This window comes from Budorcas taxicolor, chromosome 16 (genome assembly GCF_023091745.1).
Source record: "Budorcas taxicolor isolate Tak-1 chromosome 16, Takin1.1, whole genome shotgun sequence".
Taxonomy (NCBI): domain Eukaryota; kingdom Metazoa; phylum Chordata; class Mammalia; order Artiodactyla; family Bovidae; genus Budorcas; species Budorcas taxicolor.
In genome coordinates, this window is record NC_068925.1 from 16,378,826 (window position 1) to 16,397,989 (window position 19,164).

At 35.7% G+C, this 19,164-nt stretch overlaps 1 protein-coding gene across 1 annotated transcript in view; it reads left to right on the plus strand.

The window, feature by feature from the left end:
- Positions 1-19,164, plus strand: part of BRINP3 (BMP/retinoic acid inducible neural specific 3) — a 458,463-nt gene that overhangs the window by 221,355 nt on the left and 217,944 nt on the right. The window contains exon 3 of the mRNA XM_052654055.1: positions 14,151-14,341. Coding sequence (XP_052510015.1) covers positions 14,151-14,341 — 191 coding nt within the window. The remainder of the gene's footprint in view (positions 1-14,150; positions 14,342-19,164) is intronic.

The window sequence follows — 19,164 nt, forward strand, 5'->3', positions numbered from 1 at the left end:
CCATGGAGCCAGAATGGGTCAGTTAAACTAATAGATTCAGAATTGGAGAGAATCAGGATAAGAGGGAGGGCAGGTGAGCCAGGTACGGGAGGGTGAAAAAGGAGAGATCCCTGGACACACTAAAGAAGCAAGCCTGCCATGGAACCCTGAGGAATTAAATGTAGAAGAAAGAGGTAGTCCAAGCAGACAGAAAAGTTTAGCTGTAATGCACATTCTTTCTCCATTACCTTCCTCCATAAATAAATAATACTAAAATAATGAGATAAAGAGATCAGACAAGCCTGTTGTTGAATCCTGACTCTTTTTTTAATTTTAAACAAATTGTGAGACCTTAAAAACAAGTAATTTCACTGCTTTTCAGTTTGTTTTTTTTTTTTTTTTAAGGAAAAATGGGGGAGAGTAAAGATTAGTGTAAGTGCCATAAACAAGCCATGCATTTATGTAATTGCTGTTGTTATTATAGCACTGTAGATGGCAAAACAATGACAAAAAATATCCCCATAATTGTGAAAACTGATTCTTTGAAAGTTATGTCTATTTGGCTTTGTAATGACAATGGTTATTATTACAATAAAATCTGAAGTGAAAGTCAAAATTAAATTATTTCTATAACACCTTCTTTTAAAAAGTTCAGTGTTCTTGCAACACACACCATACTAGGTTTCATTACATCAACAATACAGAGTTCCCAGAAGAATTTCAGAGCATGAAGTATATTCTTCAAATAAGAAAGGAAGGAAGTGACAAAGGGGGAAACAGAAGAGATCAAAAGTAGAGATGATTCTCAGGGATAATTTGTTCCTTAGCAACAAAACTATGGCGACTTTTTGATTTCATTGTTTTGGCATTATGGTGTCACATTGTCACCTTAAGATATCTTTTGTTTTTTATATGTTTTTGGCTTGTTTTTATAAACATGGTTGATGAAAACCTTTGTGGTAAATTACTTTTTAAGGTTGATTATTTGTTAATGACAATCTACTTTCTCAAAATCGATTTACTTCAGTTACTTAAAAGTTTTATTCAAGCATTGTCTTCCATGGAAGGTTGGGGGAAAGAATAGAATCAGCACCCTCATTTGCTGTCTAATCTCTGACTATCCTTTGGATTTAGTATTCCTGGTATTTTCTGTTGAAATTATTTTTTTCATCTTTAAATGTTACTTATAATTTTCCTTCAGAAATCTCTCTGTTGGGTGATGTTAATAATTTAGTTAAAATCTATGAAATTAGTTTAGTAGCTTAAGGATATAAACTATTAGCAATTAAAATGTATACTAGGTTGATTTCAGCCATTTTTAAAATTATTGCTATTGTAATGACACTCTTTTTTGCTCCTATAAGTGTATTTTAATTTCATATGTTTTACCTTACTGAACATGAAATTGTATTACTCCATTTTTTAAAAATGAGACTGATGGTGTTTAACTTGAGTAAGTTCTCTTTCTCTCTCATTAAATGACCAAGACTGAAGAACAACTCTAATATTAACACTGAGGATGTCAGGTATACATGCAAGATGTTTTAAATAAAAAGCCAGGTTTTAAAATTTTATTTTTATGGTTTAATTGAAATATAGTTGATTTGAAATGTTGTGTTAATTTCTTCCTTACAGTAAAATGATTGTTATACATATATATATATATATACACATATATATATATATACACATTCTTTTTAATGTTGGTTTTCATTATGGTTTATCACAGAATATTAAATACAGTTCTCTGTGCTATACAGTAGGACCTTGTTGTTTATCCAGTCTATATATACTACTTTGCATCTGAAAACTCATTACTTTATAAGTAGATGCTTTCTAAGTAACTAGACCTTCAACTAAATTTAAACATTTTTCAAAACAAGTTGAGTATAAAATACTCTCTACCAGCATTAAAGTGATGAAAAGGAAATAAATGAAAAATGTCTTTTTTCCCCAAGAGTTATTTAGTACATCATATTATTGACTTAGACATAAAACTTGGGATAGGATATTCGAAGCCTTTAATGGGATATTTTATGATAGAAAAGTCAGTGATTAAATTATCTTCCTATAGGGGAAAATAAATTATAAAAAACCTTCTTCAATATATATCATTTTCTATATTTTGTTTCATCTTATAGCTTCCAAACTATTTTTCAATATAGTTATTTAGCCTGCTTCTATTTGGGATAATGATATCTAAACTCCATCACAGTTTAAAAATCTAAAATAAGCTACTAAATTTAAAGAATCAATCTTGGAAAAGATTGCACTCTTGGGATATATTGATTTCTAGCTATGGAATATATTTCTGGACTGTTTTTATAAAATATTTCATTATAATATAATCTACGGCAAACACTGAAATAAAGTGCATCTGTGTACTGAATACAGAAATACCAAAAAAGGAAAAAAAAAAAAAATGAATGAATGGAAACAAAAAGACCTTAATATTGTTGAGCTTACTGAGCAGACAGAGGGTGTTCACTAATAACAGGTCAAGATTCTCTATCAATAGAAAAGGACAAAGGATTAAGGGAGATGAAAATCAAAATTAATTAAAAACTGATACAAAATGTTTATAGTAGTAATTAAATCTGACCTGAGCCTCACCTCCACAGTTGCAAAGACTTGTCCAAGCAGTCATATGTAAAGCTCTGAGCCATCCATAGTCACTGGAGAATGTGAACACCTCCTGGTGAAATGGCTCTTTAAAGTCTAAGGAGGTGAGAAGCCGACCACAGCAGGTGCTCTGTGCTCCCTAAAGTGAAAGTGAAGTCACTCAAGTCACTCAGTCATGTCCGACTCTTTGCGACCCGTGGACTGTAGCCCACCAAGCTCCGCCATCCATGGTATTCTCCAGGCAAGAATACTGGAGTGGGTTGCCATTTCCTTCTCCAAAGCACATCCTAAAGAGGAAGAAGAGGAAGAGGTGGGGTTACTGACTCACAGGTAAACACCCACCAGTCTGTCAACTCACACCTCTGCCAGCAGGGTCTGGAACGTACTCAGTGAGGACAGTTTAGGCAAAATAACTTCCCTCCAAAGTACTCTTTTTCTTAGAGATGTTTTTCTTATTGGACCAAAATTCATTCTATAAGCAAATAGACTGTGTATTGAGATTTGTTCATTTACAATTTTAAAGGTTTTTTTTTTTTTATTCTCAGCAACATAAAAACAGTTCTATTTTGATTTTGAATGCACAGAGTTTTAAAAGCCATCATTAATTTTTTAGCAGGAAGAGTTATATTTATATATATATATTTTTGCAAGTTTGCTTTTGAAATTTTTTTTTTCTGAAAGTGCTTCTTATGAGAATATATCAGGGATTACCATATGGCTCAATTTAAAGCATTTTGTCAGATATTTAATTTTATTAGCTATAGAAAATATTTTCTTCATTGTTGGGGTGAAAAAAATGCATGATTGAAATGCAGACTAATATTAACTTACTAAGGTAATTATGTAAAATAAATACTACCTCAATGATGATATAGTATATAATTAGCTATATCTGCAAGGTAGTTTATTTAGCTCAAAAATGTTTTGATATATATTTTATGTGTGTGTATATTTGTCAAAGAAAAAACAAGAGGTCAGTAAGCTGGGATATGATACAATATTAGTTTATTTATTTTTTCTTGCATCCCTAGAAGTATGGAAATCCAAATATCCTCATTTAATTTCAGAAATGCTCAATTTTCACTTTTCTGTATGTAAATTATATTTTGTAGAAAATATTGAAAGATAGTTTTTAATTCTATGTTATGCATCATCTTCTTTCAAAATAGATTAATAGCTGTCTTTCTCATTTTCACTGTCTCTTCTTAGGAGTCATAAATTCCTTTTATTTTAGTTTATCTATGATATAATTTAAAGAAGTTAATCTACCAAGGTTTGTATTAATACATATAATTTATTATTTAGCCAAATAGGAATAATTACTTGAAAATACATGGAACTATTTCTATGTATTTTCAAGTAATTAGAAATGCCTAGTCAGTTGCATTTCTCATTAGAATACATATTCTGTTCAAGAAAAAGTATTGAAAGAAAAAAAGAACAATTTTCCTAAGCTTTATATTAAAATTATTAAAGGAATTATTAAATATTAAGGAATTATTAAAATAATGACACTTCCATATTTGTATTTAAGGCTGAATATTTACTTAGACTCATACTACTTAAGATTAGTTATATCAGTTCATCTCTCTGTCAGCTCTCTGTGTTTCTGTCTCTCTCTTATCCTTTCATTTCTATCTCTGTCATTCACACTTCTCTGGTGAAGAGAATGAAAACTTTGAAATTAAAGTAATATTGTTAATTCACATGTAATGGTTATAAGGCAGTTACCTACTAAAATGTCTTGAGCCCATTTATAAGAATCATAATAAAGATAACAAAGAAGAAAATGAAATTAAATTTGCTATGTCAGTTGATCTTAATAATGGCATTCCTGGCAACTAAGTCAAAAGATAAATGCTGAGTTTTAGAATTTCATAAATACAATTATATTTATTCTTGTTTTTCTGTATAGCACTTTAATAGGACAGATAAATCACTTGTCCATTTATCTGACAAATATGTACTGAGTTACCTATAAAAGCACAAAGATTCAGGACCTTCCTTAAAGGAACACACAGGTCACTGATAAAGATAGACATTTAAATTGGTAATAAATTTTACGTGGTTGAGAGCCTCATTACTTGAGGCTGGTCCACGATCCAAGAGCATCAGCATCACCTTGGAACTTGTTAGAAATGCAGAATCTCAGATTGCATCCCAGATTAATGAATCAGAATCTATATGTTAACAAGATCTCCAAGTGATTTATATGCACATTAAGTCTGAACAGCACTATTTAGAGTATCTATATAAATTTCAACTGCACTTAACTGCTCCAGAAATCTCACTTCTGAGAATCAATCTTACCAAAATGATAGCAAGAGTCTGCAACTACACATCACAAAAATGTTCATTATAGCATTGTTTGTAAACTGCTCCATGAAATTTCTATTTCATTCAGGGTGTATTCTGTTCCATCTCTCCTTGGAACTATATGTTTCCAGTTACTTTTTTATTCATGTTGTTATTTTATAGGAACTATTGTTTCTGGGTAATTTTGTTTAGAAATATTTCTGACAACTTGTGGGGGATAACTCTTAATAAGCATAAGGTCGGTTGCTTTTTTTTAGAGTGTTTTGCAAAACATATTATGTTTTTGTCAAAGCTGTATAAGGCTAGCTATTTTCTTTGCAAAATATCTGGCAGATGCCAACTGGTATTAAGCCAACATGTCTGTTTTTTACTGTCTTTATATATTTGACTTTGCTCCTTATCAGAATTCTGTTTTTTCTAGATTTTTTTCCCCTTCTACTTGTATCTAAACCCTGTCTTTTTTCTGCAACACTATGTTAGTAGAAAGATACATGTCTTCAGGGGATATACCTTTTAACACACAAAGCTAGGAAACAATGATCATTAGCAGTGAGAGTAAACACTGAAAAGTGAAGTAAAATTTAAAAAGACAGAGATACTTAAAATATAGCAACACTTGGAGAATTTTTTAAGGAATGAAAAACACAAGGAATAATATGACCTGTTATTACCAAAAATAGGATAACAATTTTGAACTAAAACAATACATCAAAAATAAAACCTACAATTACATTTAAACTGTATTTGCACTGATTGTTCCTGTTATTCTACTCTTATAGCAGTTTTTGATACATGAAACTCACACAAAAGCAAAATAGACATTCACAGTAAGATTTTCAAGGACAAGAAAGTTGAATGACTGGGAAGATATTTGCCATAAATGCACTTTTTTTTTTTTTTCACCTGGGTGGAATGATATATACTGGAGTCAGTATTCTGGTCCATGGGTAGTAGCAATGTTAAAATAAAATACAGAAAACATCCAAGAGTTACCGTCATTGCAGTTAAAAAGGAAATAACCTCAGAACTCAGTGCACTGCAACTACACAACATAATACTTGTTGTGTCTTCCCAGTATTATGTCTCTTCAGTATATATGGATCCCGTGCTCTGAGTGTCTGCTCATTCTGGGAATTAAGTTGAAAAAGGCTCTCTTTGGAACATGCTGTCTTACTGGCAGACAGCAAAGGCATAAAAAGAAAAAATGAGCATAATAACTTTCTGATGTGTTTCAAAACTTGTACTGAATCAGGGAACATCTGGCTCTTATGAATTCTGCTGACCTTATCATTTTCTATTTTCGATACCAAGTTAAAGGGCAGCACTCACTGTTCTTTACAATGGACCATTAATACATACATGGGCTTCCCTGGAGGCTCCATTGGCCTTGCCAATGGAGTAGAGGCGGGTTCGATTCCTGTGTCAGGAAGATCCCCTGGAGAAGGAAATGGCAACCCACTCCAGTATTCTTGCTTGGAGAATCCCATGGACAGAGGAACCTGATGGGCTACAGTCCGTGAAGTCACGAAGAGTCGGACATAACTTAGTGACTGAACAACGGCAATACATGTGTGCATGTTTGCATCCATGACCCAATTAAAATTGCAAATAATAAACTATTGCCTTTTGTTGATTATTTGTAGATTCTGTTACTCATTCTCTTTTCCATTGCTTTTGATTGTGAAATTTTGAAAGCATTACCTCCATCCCTAAAAACTATATATGTGAGAATGCAAGTTGAGAAAATCCAAGTGAAAAGGTAGTAGAATGAAAGTTCTTTCATTTCTGTTTCTCCTGGACACAAAATCAACTCTTGAAAACCAGGACAGAAAAACACGTAATTGTGATGTCCACAATATATGGAATATACCTAATCTTACCCTATGAACTAACACTAGGATATCATTAAAGTCATGATTCTTTTCGTGGTTTTACAGTCCTCTGTTTTGCATTCTCTATGAAAGCAATCTTCAGTATGTGCCTTTAAAGTCCATAAACCTCCACAGCATTTTAGTTGTAAAAGGCACAGCTGCATGATTTCTATGTGAAATAATCACATCTTTTTATATCTACAATCATTAATCCTTTTCACTTTCTAATGGACTCAGAATGTTGAATCACTTGAAAATCACATTTAGTTTTTACAAAATGGGTGGATGTCCTTTGGCACTCATGTCATGCTTATGAGCTACAGCTGGCTTTAAAAATGTGAATGAAAATTACTTTTGAAAACAAAATTGTGGTTGATTGAATAATATATCACTTTTCAAATCTGAATATTTTTACATAGAATTGTGATGTACTTATGTATCAGTTCTTTCAGTTCAATCACTCAGTCGTGTCTGACTCTTTGCGACCCCATGGACGGCAGCACACGAGACCTCCCTGTCCACCAACTCCCGGAGTTCATTCAAACTCATGTCCATTGAATCGGTGGAGCCATCCAGTGATCTCATCTATCATCCCCTTCTCTTCCCACCTTCAATCTTTCCCAGCATCAGGGTCTTTCCAAATGAGTCAGTTCTTTGGATCAAGTGGCCAAAGTATTGGAGTTTCAGCTTCAATATCAGCCCTTCCAATAAACATTCAGGACTGAGTTCCTTTAGGATGGACTGGTTGGATCTCCTTGCAGTCCAAGGGAATCTCAAAAGTCTTCTCCAACATCACAGTTCAAAAATATCAGTTCTTCAGTGCTCAGCTTTCTTTATAATCCAATGCTCATATCCACACATGACTACTGGAAAATCCATAGCCTTGACTAGATGGACCTTTGTTGGCAAAATAATGCCTCTGCTTTTTAATATGCTGTCTAACTTGGTCGTAACTTTTCTTCCAGAGAGTAAGCATCTTTTAAGTTCATGGCTGCAGTCACTATCTGCAGTGATTTTGGAGCCCGCCAAAATAGTCTGTCACTGTTTCCATTGTTTCCCCATCTATTTGCCATAAAGTGATGAGACTGGATGTCATGATCTTAGTTTTCTGAATGATGAGCTTTAAGCCTAATTTTTCACTTTCTTCTTTCACTTTCATCAAGAGGCTCTTTAGTTCTGCTTCACTTTCTGCCATAAGGGTGATGTCATCTGCATATCTGAAGTTATTGATATTTCTCCCAGCAGTCTTGATTCCAGATTGTGCTTCCTCAAGCCCAGCATTTCTCATGATGTACACTCTGCATATAAGTTAAATAAGCAAGGTGACATATACAGCCTTGCTGCTGCTGCTGCTAAATCACTTCAGTTGTGTCCAACTCTGTGTGACCCCATAGACGGTAGCCTACCAGGCTCCCCTGTCCCTGGGATTCTCCAGGCAAGAACACTGGAGTGGGTTGCCATTTCCTTCTCCAGTGCATGAAAGTGAAAGGGAAGTCACTCAGCCATGTCCGACTCTTCTGACCCCATGGACTGCAGCCTACCAGGCTCCTCCACCCATGGGATTTTCCAGGCAAGAGTACTGGAGTGGGGTGCCATTGCCTTCTCCGATATACAGCCTTGATGTACTCCTTTTCCTATTTGGAGCCAGTCTGTTCCATGTCCAGTTCTAACTGTTGCTTCCTGACCTACACACAGATTTCTCAAGTGGCAGGTCAGGTGGTCTGGTATTCCCATCTCTTGAAGAATTTCCCACAGTTTATTGTGGTCTACACAGTCAAACACTTTGGTGTAGTCAGTAAAGCAGACATCGATGGTTTTTTGTAACTGTCTTGCTTTTGTGATGATCCAGCAGATGTTGGCAATATGATCTCTGGTTTTTCTGCCTTTGCTTAAAGCAGCTTGAACAGCTGGAAGTTCACAGTTCTCATATTGCTGAAGAATGACTTGGAGAATTTTGAGCATCCCTTTGCTAGCATGTGAGAGGAGTACTATTGTGTGGTAGTTTGAACATTCTTTGGCATTGCCTTTCGTAGGGACTGGAATGAAAACTCACCTTTCCCAGTCCTGTGGCCACTGCTGAGTTTTCCACATTTGCTGGTATATTGAGTGCAGCACTTTCACAGCATCATCTTTTAGGATTTGAAGTACCTCAACTGGAATTCCATCACCTCCACTAGCTTTGTTTATAGTGATGCTTCCTAAGGCCCACTTGACTTCACATTCCAGGATGTTTGCCTCTAGGTGAGTGATCACACCATCATGATTATCTGGGTTGTGAAGATCTTTCTTGTACAGTTCTTCTGTGTATTCTTGCCACCTCTTCTTAATATCTTCTCCTTTTGTTAGGTCCATAACCATTTCTGTCCTTTATAGAGCCCATCTTTGCTTGATTGTATTATATTATATTTTCCTCAATTTTTCTTAGAATATTTGTTATTTTTCTTTCATTTATCTTATTATACAACAATTATATAATAGAATATCTATCCATAGGAAATTCAAAAGTTTCTATCAATTTTTAATTTTAGTATATTATAATCAGTAAGAGTACATCATGAGAAATGCTGGGCTGGATGAAGCACAAGCTGGAATCAAGATTACTGGGAGAAATAGCAATAACCTCAGATATGCAGATGGCAGAAAGTGAAGAACTAAAGATCCTCTTGATGAAAGTGAAAGAGGAGAGTGAAAAAGTTGGCTTAAAGCTCAACATTCAGAAAACTAAGATCATGGCATCCGATCCCATCACTTCACAGCAAATAGATGGAGAAACAGTGGAAACAATGGCTGACTTTATTTTTCTCGGCTCCAAAATCACTGCAGATGGTGATTGCAGCCATGAAATTAAAAGACGCTTACTCCTTGGAAGGAAAGTTATGGCTAACCTAGACATTAAAAAGCAGAGACATTACTTTGTCAACAAAGATTGGTCTAGTCAAGGCTATGGTTTTTCCAGTGGTCATGTATGGACATGAGACTTGGACTATAAAGAAAGCTGAGCACCGAAGAATTAATGCTTTTGAACTGTGGTGTTGGAGAAGACTCTTGAGAGTCCCTTGGACTGCAAGGAGATCCAATCAGTCCATCCTAAAAGAGATTAGTCTGGGTGTTCATTGGAAGGACTGATGTTGAAGCTGAAACTCCAATACTTTGGCCACCTGATGCAAAGAGCTGACTCATTGGAAAAGACCCTGATGGTAAAAAGATTGAGGGCAGGAGGAGACAGGGCAACAGAGGATGAGATGGTTGGGTGGCATCATCCACTAGATGGACATGGGTTTGGGTAGACTCCTGGAGTTGGTGATGGACAGGGAGGCCTGGCATGCTGCTGTTCATGGGGTCACAAAGAGTTGGACATGACTGAGCGACTGAATTGAAGTGAACTGACCTGAATCAGTAAGTGTGTTAAAGAAACAGTTATCTGGACATTTGATAAAGAACAGTAAGGCAGACTTCATGCATGGGGCCTCCTACAATAGAATTGTATAGCAGGGGAGATTGTGCTTAATTATGAGCAGAGCCAGGAAAATGGTGCATTTAGTCTATGAGCAGAGTAGAAGGATTGGTAGATAGACTATTACAGAGAAGGCAGAGTTATTCTTTTTAAAGGGACCTAACAAGAATCTTGCTGAAGGCAGACCAAGGTTACCAAATGTCACCAAGGAGATGGTGGTGGATGAGGAATTTAGTAGGCTATTAAAGATGATCAGATGTTCAGGCTAGGGGATTCTTGCTAAAGTGACTTGACAGAATTCTTCCTAAAGTTGGACTCGCACATGCCTATAGAAAGAGTCTAGTCAAAGCAAGCTCATAGGAGCTTGTCTTGGGTCATCAAGGAGAAAAACTCTCTCAACTGATTTCTTTTTACAAACTTTTGAAATTTGCTAAGGATTTTTTGATGGAATATATGGCCAATATGTTCTATGTACTGTTGAGAAGAAATTTTCATTTCCTCTTTATTATTATAAGGTTTCATATTTCACTAGATGAACTATCTTATTAAGTAGGTTGTGTAGATCTCTATCATTACATTTTTACCCCCAGTGAATATATCTGGGTCTAGGAAACATGTTCTGAAGTCGCATAACATTGTCAGCATATGGATATTTTAACCTATATTTTCTGTGTTCTACTTTATGAAAAGTGTTTCAGTTAAAGCAGATTTGCAAGTTTTAGTCTTTAGCACTATTCAGTCTACTTAGTTTTCTGATGTAATAATTTTGGCCTGAAGAGATAATTTTTCTTTCTTTTTTATTTACTTTTGTCAAGATATCTTTGTCATTTGGTTTTTAACTGTATTTAAGAAGAGACACTGTTTGCTGTCTTAGTCTGTTCAGGCTGCTATAGCAAAATGCCAATGACTGGGTAACTTGTAAACAGCAGGAACGTCTTGCTCAAAGTTCTGGAAGCTAGAAGTCAGGGATCAGAATGCCAAGATGGTCGAGTGAGGGCTGTCTTCCAGTCACAGGTTTTTCCTTGTATATTTTCATTGCAGAAGGGACCAAGAATCTCTTAGGAGACTCATTCACAAAGCATGACTTCCATTCCTGAGGGCTCTGCTCTCATAAGCCAGGCATGTCCCACAGACCCCACCTCCTAATGCCGTGTTCTTAGAAGGACAGAATGTCAGCATATGAATTTTGTGAGAAACAGAATTCAGATCATAGCACTTGCATGTGTCATTGAGCTGCCTTGTGACTTCTTAGATCATAAGAAGATAATAGCACTGATCTTTCTGTCCCCATGTGCAAGACGTTTGCTTAGGTACATGTGTGAGTTGGTCTCAGATTCAGTGAGACCAAATTTCCAAACCAGTTCATCCTTCCCTTCAGGGGTAAATGATTGCTGGTTTTTTTTTTTTTTTTTTGCTTATAGTATTTGACATAAATATTTCCTTTTTGCTTTCAGATGTTCCCATCTGAAGGCTGGTTACCATGCAAATGACTTAATGCTGTTGATAATTTGATCCACTCATTCATATTTTTTAAGATTTTTTTTTCCTTCTGTATTTCTAATCTGCTTGATTTCCACGATGTGTGTGTGTGTGTGTGTGTGTGCGCGCATGTGCATGTGCACACACTCAGTTGTGTTTCACTCTTTGTGATCCTCCAGAATGTAGCCCACCAGGCCACTCTGTCCATGGAATTTTCCAGGCAAGAATGTAGGAGTGAGTTGTCATTTCCTTCTCCAGGGGATCTTCCAGACCCAGGGATCAACCCACATCTCTTGCATCTCCTGCTTTGGCATGCTGAGGTCCAAATACAAGCTGAGAATGCAACTTTCTGAAATAACATTGTTGACACATTATTTTTGAGAGCAACTCACCTTATCTCTTGCAGAGAAGTAGAAACTGTCACTTAGAATTAGATGGTCACTAGACTGTGTCATTTTAAAATTGGCATTATTTTTTAATTTTGAGAAGACAAGCAAACTCTTCTGCTAGAAACCTTATTTGGTGTTTTAGGAAACTGGCTTGCCAATTTGTCAATGGGCATAATGCCACCTGAACAGATGGGTTTCTGAAAGAATGAGAACAAGCTTCAGGTCTGACAATTATATGCTAGATAATCCAGGAATCTGGAAGTCTGAGGATGGCAAGTTCTTAATGTTAGTCTTAAATGGCATTGACACTTTTTTATCAACAGTCAACGTTGAAAATTGCAGCTTAACTGTAATTTGCTTAACTTCAAATTTCACCTTAAAGGGTCCATTGACAAGTACCTAAAGCTCCCATGGATGGATGTTAGTGATTTCTACAAAGCTATCAACACGCAATAATATAATATTTAATGTCACATATTTGTTGTTGTTTAGTCACTCAGTCGTGTCTGACTTTTTGTGACCCCATGGACTGCAACACACAAGAAACCTCTGAACTTCAGTTCAGTTCAGTGACTCAGTCGTCTCCAACTCACTGTGACCCCATGAACTGCATCACACCAGGCCTCCGTGTTCATCACCAACTCCTAGAATTTACTCAAACTCATGTCCTTGGAGTCGATGATGCCATCCAACCATCTCTTCCCCTTCTCCTCCGCCTTCAATCTTTCTCAGCATCAGGGTCTTTTCAAATGAGTCAGTTCTTCACATCAGGTGGCCAAGGTATTGGAGTTTCACCTTCAGCATCAGTCAGTCCAATGAATATTCAGGACTGATTTCCTTTAGGATGGACTGGTTGGATCTCCTTGCAGTCCAAGGGACACTCAAGAGTCTTCTCCAACACCACAGTTCAAAAGCATTAATTCTTCGGTGCTCAGCTTTCTTTATAGTCCAACTCTCACATCCACACATGACTACTGGAAAAAATACAGCTTTGACTAGACGGACCTTTGTCGGCAAAATAATGTCTCTGCTTTTTAACATGCTGTCTAGGTTGGTCATAACTTTTCCTCCAAGAAGCAGGCGTCCTTTAATTTCATGGCTGCAGTCACCATCTGCAGTGATTTCGGAGCCCCCCAAAATAAAGTCTCTCACTGTTTTCATTGTTTCCCCATTTATTTGCCATGAAGTGATGGGACCAGATGCCATGATCTTAGTTTTCTGAATATTGAGTTTTAAGCCAACTTTTTCACTCTCCTCTTGCCCTTTCGCTTTCTGCCATAAGAGTGGTTTCATCTGCATACCTGAGGTTATTTATATTTCTCCCGGCAATCTTGATTCCAGCTTGTGCTTCAACCAGCCCAGCGTTTCTCATGATAACTCTGAGCTTAATATACATATTTATAAAATTATATAGGCATATATATGTTTTCTCTGCATTTTACAGATACAATTGAAAACAGCTAATGTTTTGAAGTGGTCTTCCAAGGTGGCTCAGTGGTAAAGAATCTGTTTGCCAATCAGGAAATGCAGGTTTGATCCTTGGGTCTGAAAGATCCCCTGGAGAAGGAAATAGTTCCAGTATTCTAGCCTGAGAAATCAAGTCGGACATGACTTAGCAATTAAACAACAATATTTTTTAACATACTTGATCAAGTTTCCATTTGCCATAATGATCTATAGTAACTATTGTTTGTTTTACATATTTTCTTATCTTAATTTGCTTAATTTGGGGGTCACATTAGTGTTAGATAAGCTAAACCATACGAAAGAGTCAATAAAATCTAGAGAAAAAAATTCCACAAAAGCTTGCTATTCAATGCTTACTAAATATGTATTCACAACCATCATCAATCATCCCGGGTACTTTTCTAGGTACATGTGAAGTATTTGTGAACAAAAATATAAACAAAACTCCCTGCCCATTTGTTATTCGTCACTCTTTTTTTCATAATGGTTATAATCTAGGCTTCCTCAGTAGCAGGTAATTTAAACACTGATTTTAAGTGGAAAATGGAATAATGTAAAATATTATTCATGCAGGAGAGGAGTCACTCACAATTTTTGTGGACAAGCGGAAGCTGAGCAAACGATCTGAAGGAAGTGACCCCAGCACCAACAGCTCCTCGGTTACTCTGGAGACTCTGCATCAACTGGCTGCGTCCTATTTCATCGACAGGGACAGCACCCTTCGGAGACTTCACCACATTCAAATCGCATCCACTGCCATAAAGGTATGAATATGTTAATCCTATGATTATATCATACCATGAGGCTTCCCTGGTGATTTAGTGGTAAAGAATTGCCTGCAGTGCTGAAGACTGGGTTTCAATCCCTGGGTCAGGAATATCCTCTGGAGAAGGGAATGGCAGCCAACTCCAGTATTCTTGTCTTGAGAATTCCATGGACAGAGGAGCCTGGTGTTCTATAGTCCATGGGGTTGCAAAAATAGGATATGACTTAGTGATTAAACCATCATATCATACCATTGTGTTTTCTATCTCTAAAATCCGTTTCTATGTATGTTCATGGCTCACTGATGTAAACCATGGTGTCTTGAAGAATAATGTGTTATTTCCTTTTGTTTTGAGTTTTGCAATACATTTAAGATGAAATTATATATATATATTTTCATGTAATTTTGTTAACTAGATAACTGGATTAAGGTTTTTCAAGTCAGAGCATTAATTGAAATGCACATGAATTGAGTTTGCCCTTGACTACTTAGACTCACACACAAAGCATACATGGATGAAACTTTTTTTTAATAATGCTGATTTCTTTTATAAAACTTCATAATTTGATTGTGTGCATTTAAAACATTATCCTGAGTAGTAGATGACTGGGCTCAAAATGAGTCAGTGACACAAAAATCATTAAGAAGTCAAGGAGTAATTCCCTCTTTGTTTTTAAAGACACAGTTAAGGAGTACAAGTAGTTGTTTCTAAGTTTCTAGAAGTCAATATGCACCATAATCAGGAACTAGTGGACAAATCCATGTGTTTGCTAAAATCTTTAGCCTTTGACTCAATAAATTTGACTTTATGAAAGCTGAGAGAATGGAGAAACAGGATACCTTTAATTTTCAGAAGAAAGAGAAAGAGAGAAAGACAGAGAGAGAGAGAGGCAGTAGTTTCCAGAACAATAGATGTTTTTGACATATTTCTCTGGCAGTTTGGATAAGCATGTTATTGTGTTTGGGTTTGGCCAGGGGCCATTGTAAAATTAACAGACCATAGAGTTGGCACAATGTCATGGTATGATTCTGGACAAAGTAGTAAGAAGAAAATAAAACATAAAGAGCATTTCTTCGTGTTTTAAATGTAACATGTCATCATTAATGTAAAAATCAGTCATCAAATATATTATTTTATTGCTTTGTGAGATTAAAATTAGTATTTATATTTTTTCACTTACTTGAAAAATTAGTACATTGATACGTTGAGAATGCTAGACAAATTAGCCCAAGGTACATCTTTTGTCCAAGATTCTCCTAGAGAAAATAAAAGGTTACATGAAAATATCTTTAGCTTAAGAGTTGCACAAATAATAACTGCCAATTTCCAATATTGTTTGTAAATGATGTTAAGACAAAGGCTTCTGTAGAGGTAAATTGTACAATTATAGTCTACCTCTGACCATAAGATTTAGGTTATATTGAGTAATCAAGTACATAAATAATATTTATGCCATATAGATACAAATGTGGCCAGCATGAATGCAAATGTTGTATTAATTTTAAAATATTGTAAGGTAGAGTAGTATTGTAGGCATTTAGCTTAAGGTTACTGAGAAGAAATAGGCTTTTTCAGAAATCAATTTCAGTGATATAAACAGTGACTTAAAGTATATTTTCTAATAGAAGACATCATTGTTGCAAGTGTGTTTATTACATGGCTATTGATTTTTCACTCAGTACACCAAGTAGAATTATACAATAGAGTTTTTGTATCCATAGTAAGTATTCATTCACAGTTCATATCAAAACTTAATGGATATTTGTACATACTCTTTTATCCCAGAATAGAAATCTGTATCACAAAAGGCACATGTTTTAATGGCTAGGCTATTGTATGCAGGCAGTGTTCTTAGACACTGATGCTACAGCTGATGTTGATAAAGCTTCATGGATGGTATAAATGAGCCAGCCTCAAAGTAGAAGTGACTTTTGTAAGTAAGTAAACTCACAGTAACTCTAGGGAACACAGAGGAGTAACCTGGAGTGTGAGAGAGTGAACAGTTTTGCCTTGAAAGGACTCCAGAAAATGCTCTTTATCCAGGAGTCTTGAAAAGGAGTTCTAATGCACACAATGGAAATAGTTTCTAAAATATTATATTTATTTATTTTTGGCTGTTCTGGGTCTTGATTGCCATCTGGGCTTTTTTCTAGTTGCACTGAGCAGGGGCTACTCTCTAGTTGCGGTTCGAGGGCTCCTGATTGTGGTGGCTTCTCCTTGCAGAGCATGGGCTCTAGGGAATGAATGCAGGCTTCAGTAGTTTCAACTCCCAGGCATTAGAGCACAGGCTTAGTAGTCGTGGTGCATGGACTTAGTTGCTCTGTAACATGTGGTATCTCACAGACCAGGGATCAAACCTATGTCTCCTGCATTGGCAAGCAGATTCTGTATCACAGTAACTAAGAAGTCTCCATAGTGGAAATATTTTCAAGTGTATGTAGCAGGGCTGGAAACAGGGAAAAAAAGTGGAACTTTAGATCAGGGAGGGGAAACAGAAAACAATATAGGAATGATACAGAGATGGATGGATTGTAAAGCAAAGTTCATGTATCTTATGTGTAACTAAGAAAATAAAAGGGAATGAGGTATGTGTACTGGTAGCAACAAGGTTCAGAAAATATTCTGAAAGTACCCAAGGCCTGCAAGGGTGAGGTAGTGAGTGAAGTGAAGTCACTCAGTTGTTTCCAACTCTTTGCAACCCCGTGGACTGTAGCCCACCCAGCTCCTCTGTCCATGGGATTCTCCAGGCAAGAGTACTGGAGGGGGTTGCCATTTCCTTTTCCAGGGGATCTTCCCAACCCAGGGATCGAACCCAGGTCTCCCACATTGCAGGCAGACTCTTTAACCTCTGAGCCACCAGGGAAGCCCAAGGAGCTGGGAAAGAAGGGAGGGTGATCAGACATTTCAGGATTAAATTTAAACCTGGATGGAGTTCCCACCTGAGGCAGTAAAGTAACTAGTGATTATCTGACCCAGTGTCAGCTGCAGTCTGGGCTACTGCGAAAGCTCTGGGAAAGATTCTTGAGCAGGTCTACAGGGTCCTTGAATTTCATGCACACTTTTATTATGCTGTGTAATTTCCTGGGGAGAATATCTTTTATTTTCCTTAGTTATCAAATGTATAGATAAAAGATAAAAGATGTCCCTCCTCAAGTATAAGATTATAATTGCTTAGATGTAAGTGAACAGGCTGAAAGGGACTGAATGGCTAGGGTGGTGGGTGTGTAAGCAAAATCCAAGGGTATTCAACTTCTGAAATCCTTTTACTTGAATAAACAACTGACTGCAAAGTGCTTTTGTAGTATATTTGAAATCAAAAGCTGAACACTTCTACCAACTCTCTAAAGGTTCTGTGTTGCTGTTATATTTTAAAGATTTACACTAGGGATACCAAGATCTACAATTTCTTTGATTAGATAAAAAACTTTGGGTTTTAAGTGTCATGTAGTGGGCACATAATTTCTTGAACAAATGATGTATGAAGATATCTCATGATTCGTAGAATCTAGGAGACAGAGTATTGTTAAAAAAAAAAGTCAAATAAGATCATTATCAGATAACAGCAAAAATATTGTTAAATCTGCATTATCATGCCTGCTTTTATCATGCTAATTCTTTAAAAACACAGAGTTGGATAAATAGCATTAACTATGAGCCAGTTTCTAGAAAAGGAAATTGAACAAATGGTTGCTTTTATCTCTTATAATCATGAATGTAAATGTAGACTGAAGTTCATTAACACATCTATAAACAAAAAAGGAATGGCTCAAATGTGCATATAGCTTAATTAACTGCTATACTATTCCAGTAATGGCATTTATGTCAAATATTATTTCTTAATATAATTATTAGTGCAAAAAATATCAAGTATAATGTCTAGGATTCTCCATTATTTTCAGAACATTCAATTAAATTGACTCAAGTTACCTAAAAAAAATCACACTAACATATTCTTTAGATTTATTTTGAAATAGTTGAATGAACTTTAATATATGATTGACAAAGATGGGAAAAATCAAAATATATATATTGTGGAAATTTTAATCTATTGCCTGATATGCTATATGCATTTTCCAAAATTTCCTTAATACTCTGTTTTAAATTAAAATTTTGAATCTGTTAAAACTCTAAAAGTTATCATTATTTTTCTAAAAGAAAAAATACAATAATATATTCCTAGCATTTTTCTAACATAGAAAACTTATTGGAAATATATTTAAAATTATGGTATTTAGATTTTTTTCCAACAAATTTAGTAAAAGGCACAAACAATATGATAAAATCAACTTACAGGTCCATATTCCAGCTAAAAAGTCCATCTTCAAATGATGTTTTGGTCTTGCATAGTTTACTAAGGGTGTTGAAAGTGATATTGAGAAGTTCCATGACTTTAGAGCTTCATTTATATTTCTGAAATTATAAAGATACAAAAATATAAACTTCAAGAGCTATTCGTAAAGTTAGGATATACATTAGAACATTAGAATATACAGTGGAGCAAAGACAGTCTCTTTGACAAGTGGTGATGGGAAAGCTGGACCACAACAGATGTGTCAGTAAACTAAAATAAACTTTGGGAGTTGGTGATGGACAGGGAGGCCTGGCATGCTGCAGTCCATGGGGTCACAAATATTGGACACAACTGAGCAACTGAACTGAACTGACTGAAAATAAACTCAAAATGGCTTAAAGACTTAAATATAAGACAGGACATCATAAAACTCCTGGAAGAGAACATAGGCAACACATTCTCTGACATAAACCATATCAATGTTTTCTTAGGTCAATCTCCTAAGGCAATAGGAAAAAAACAACAACAG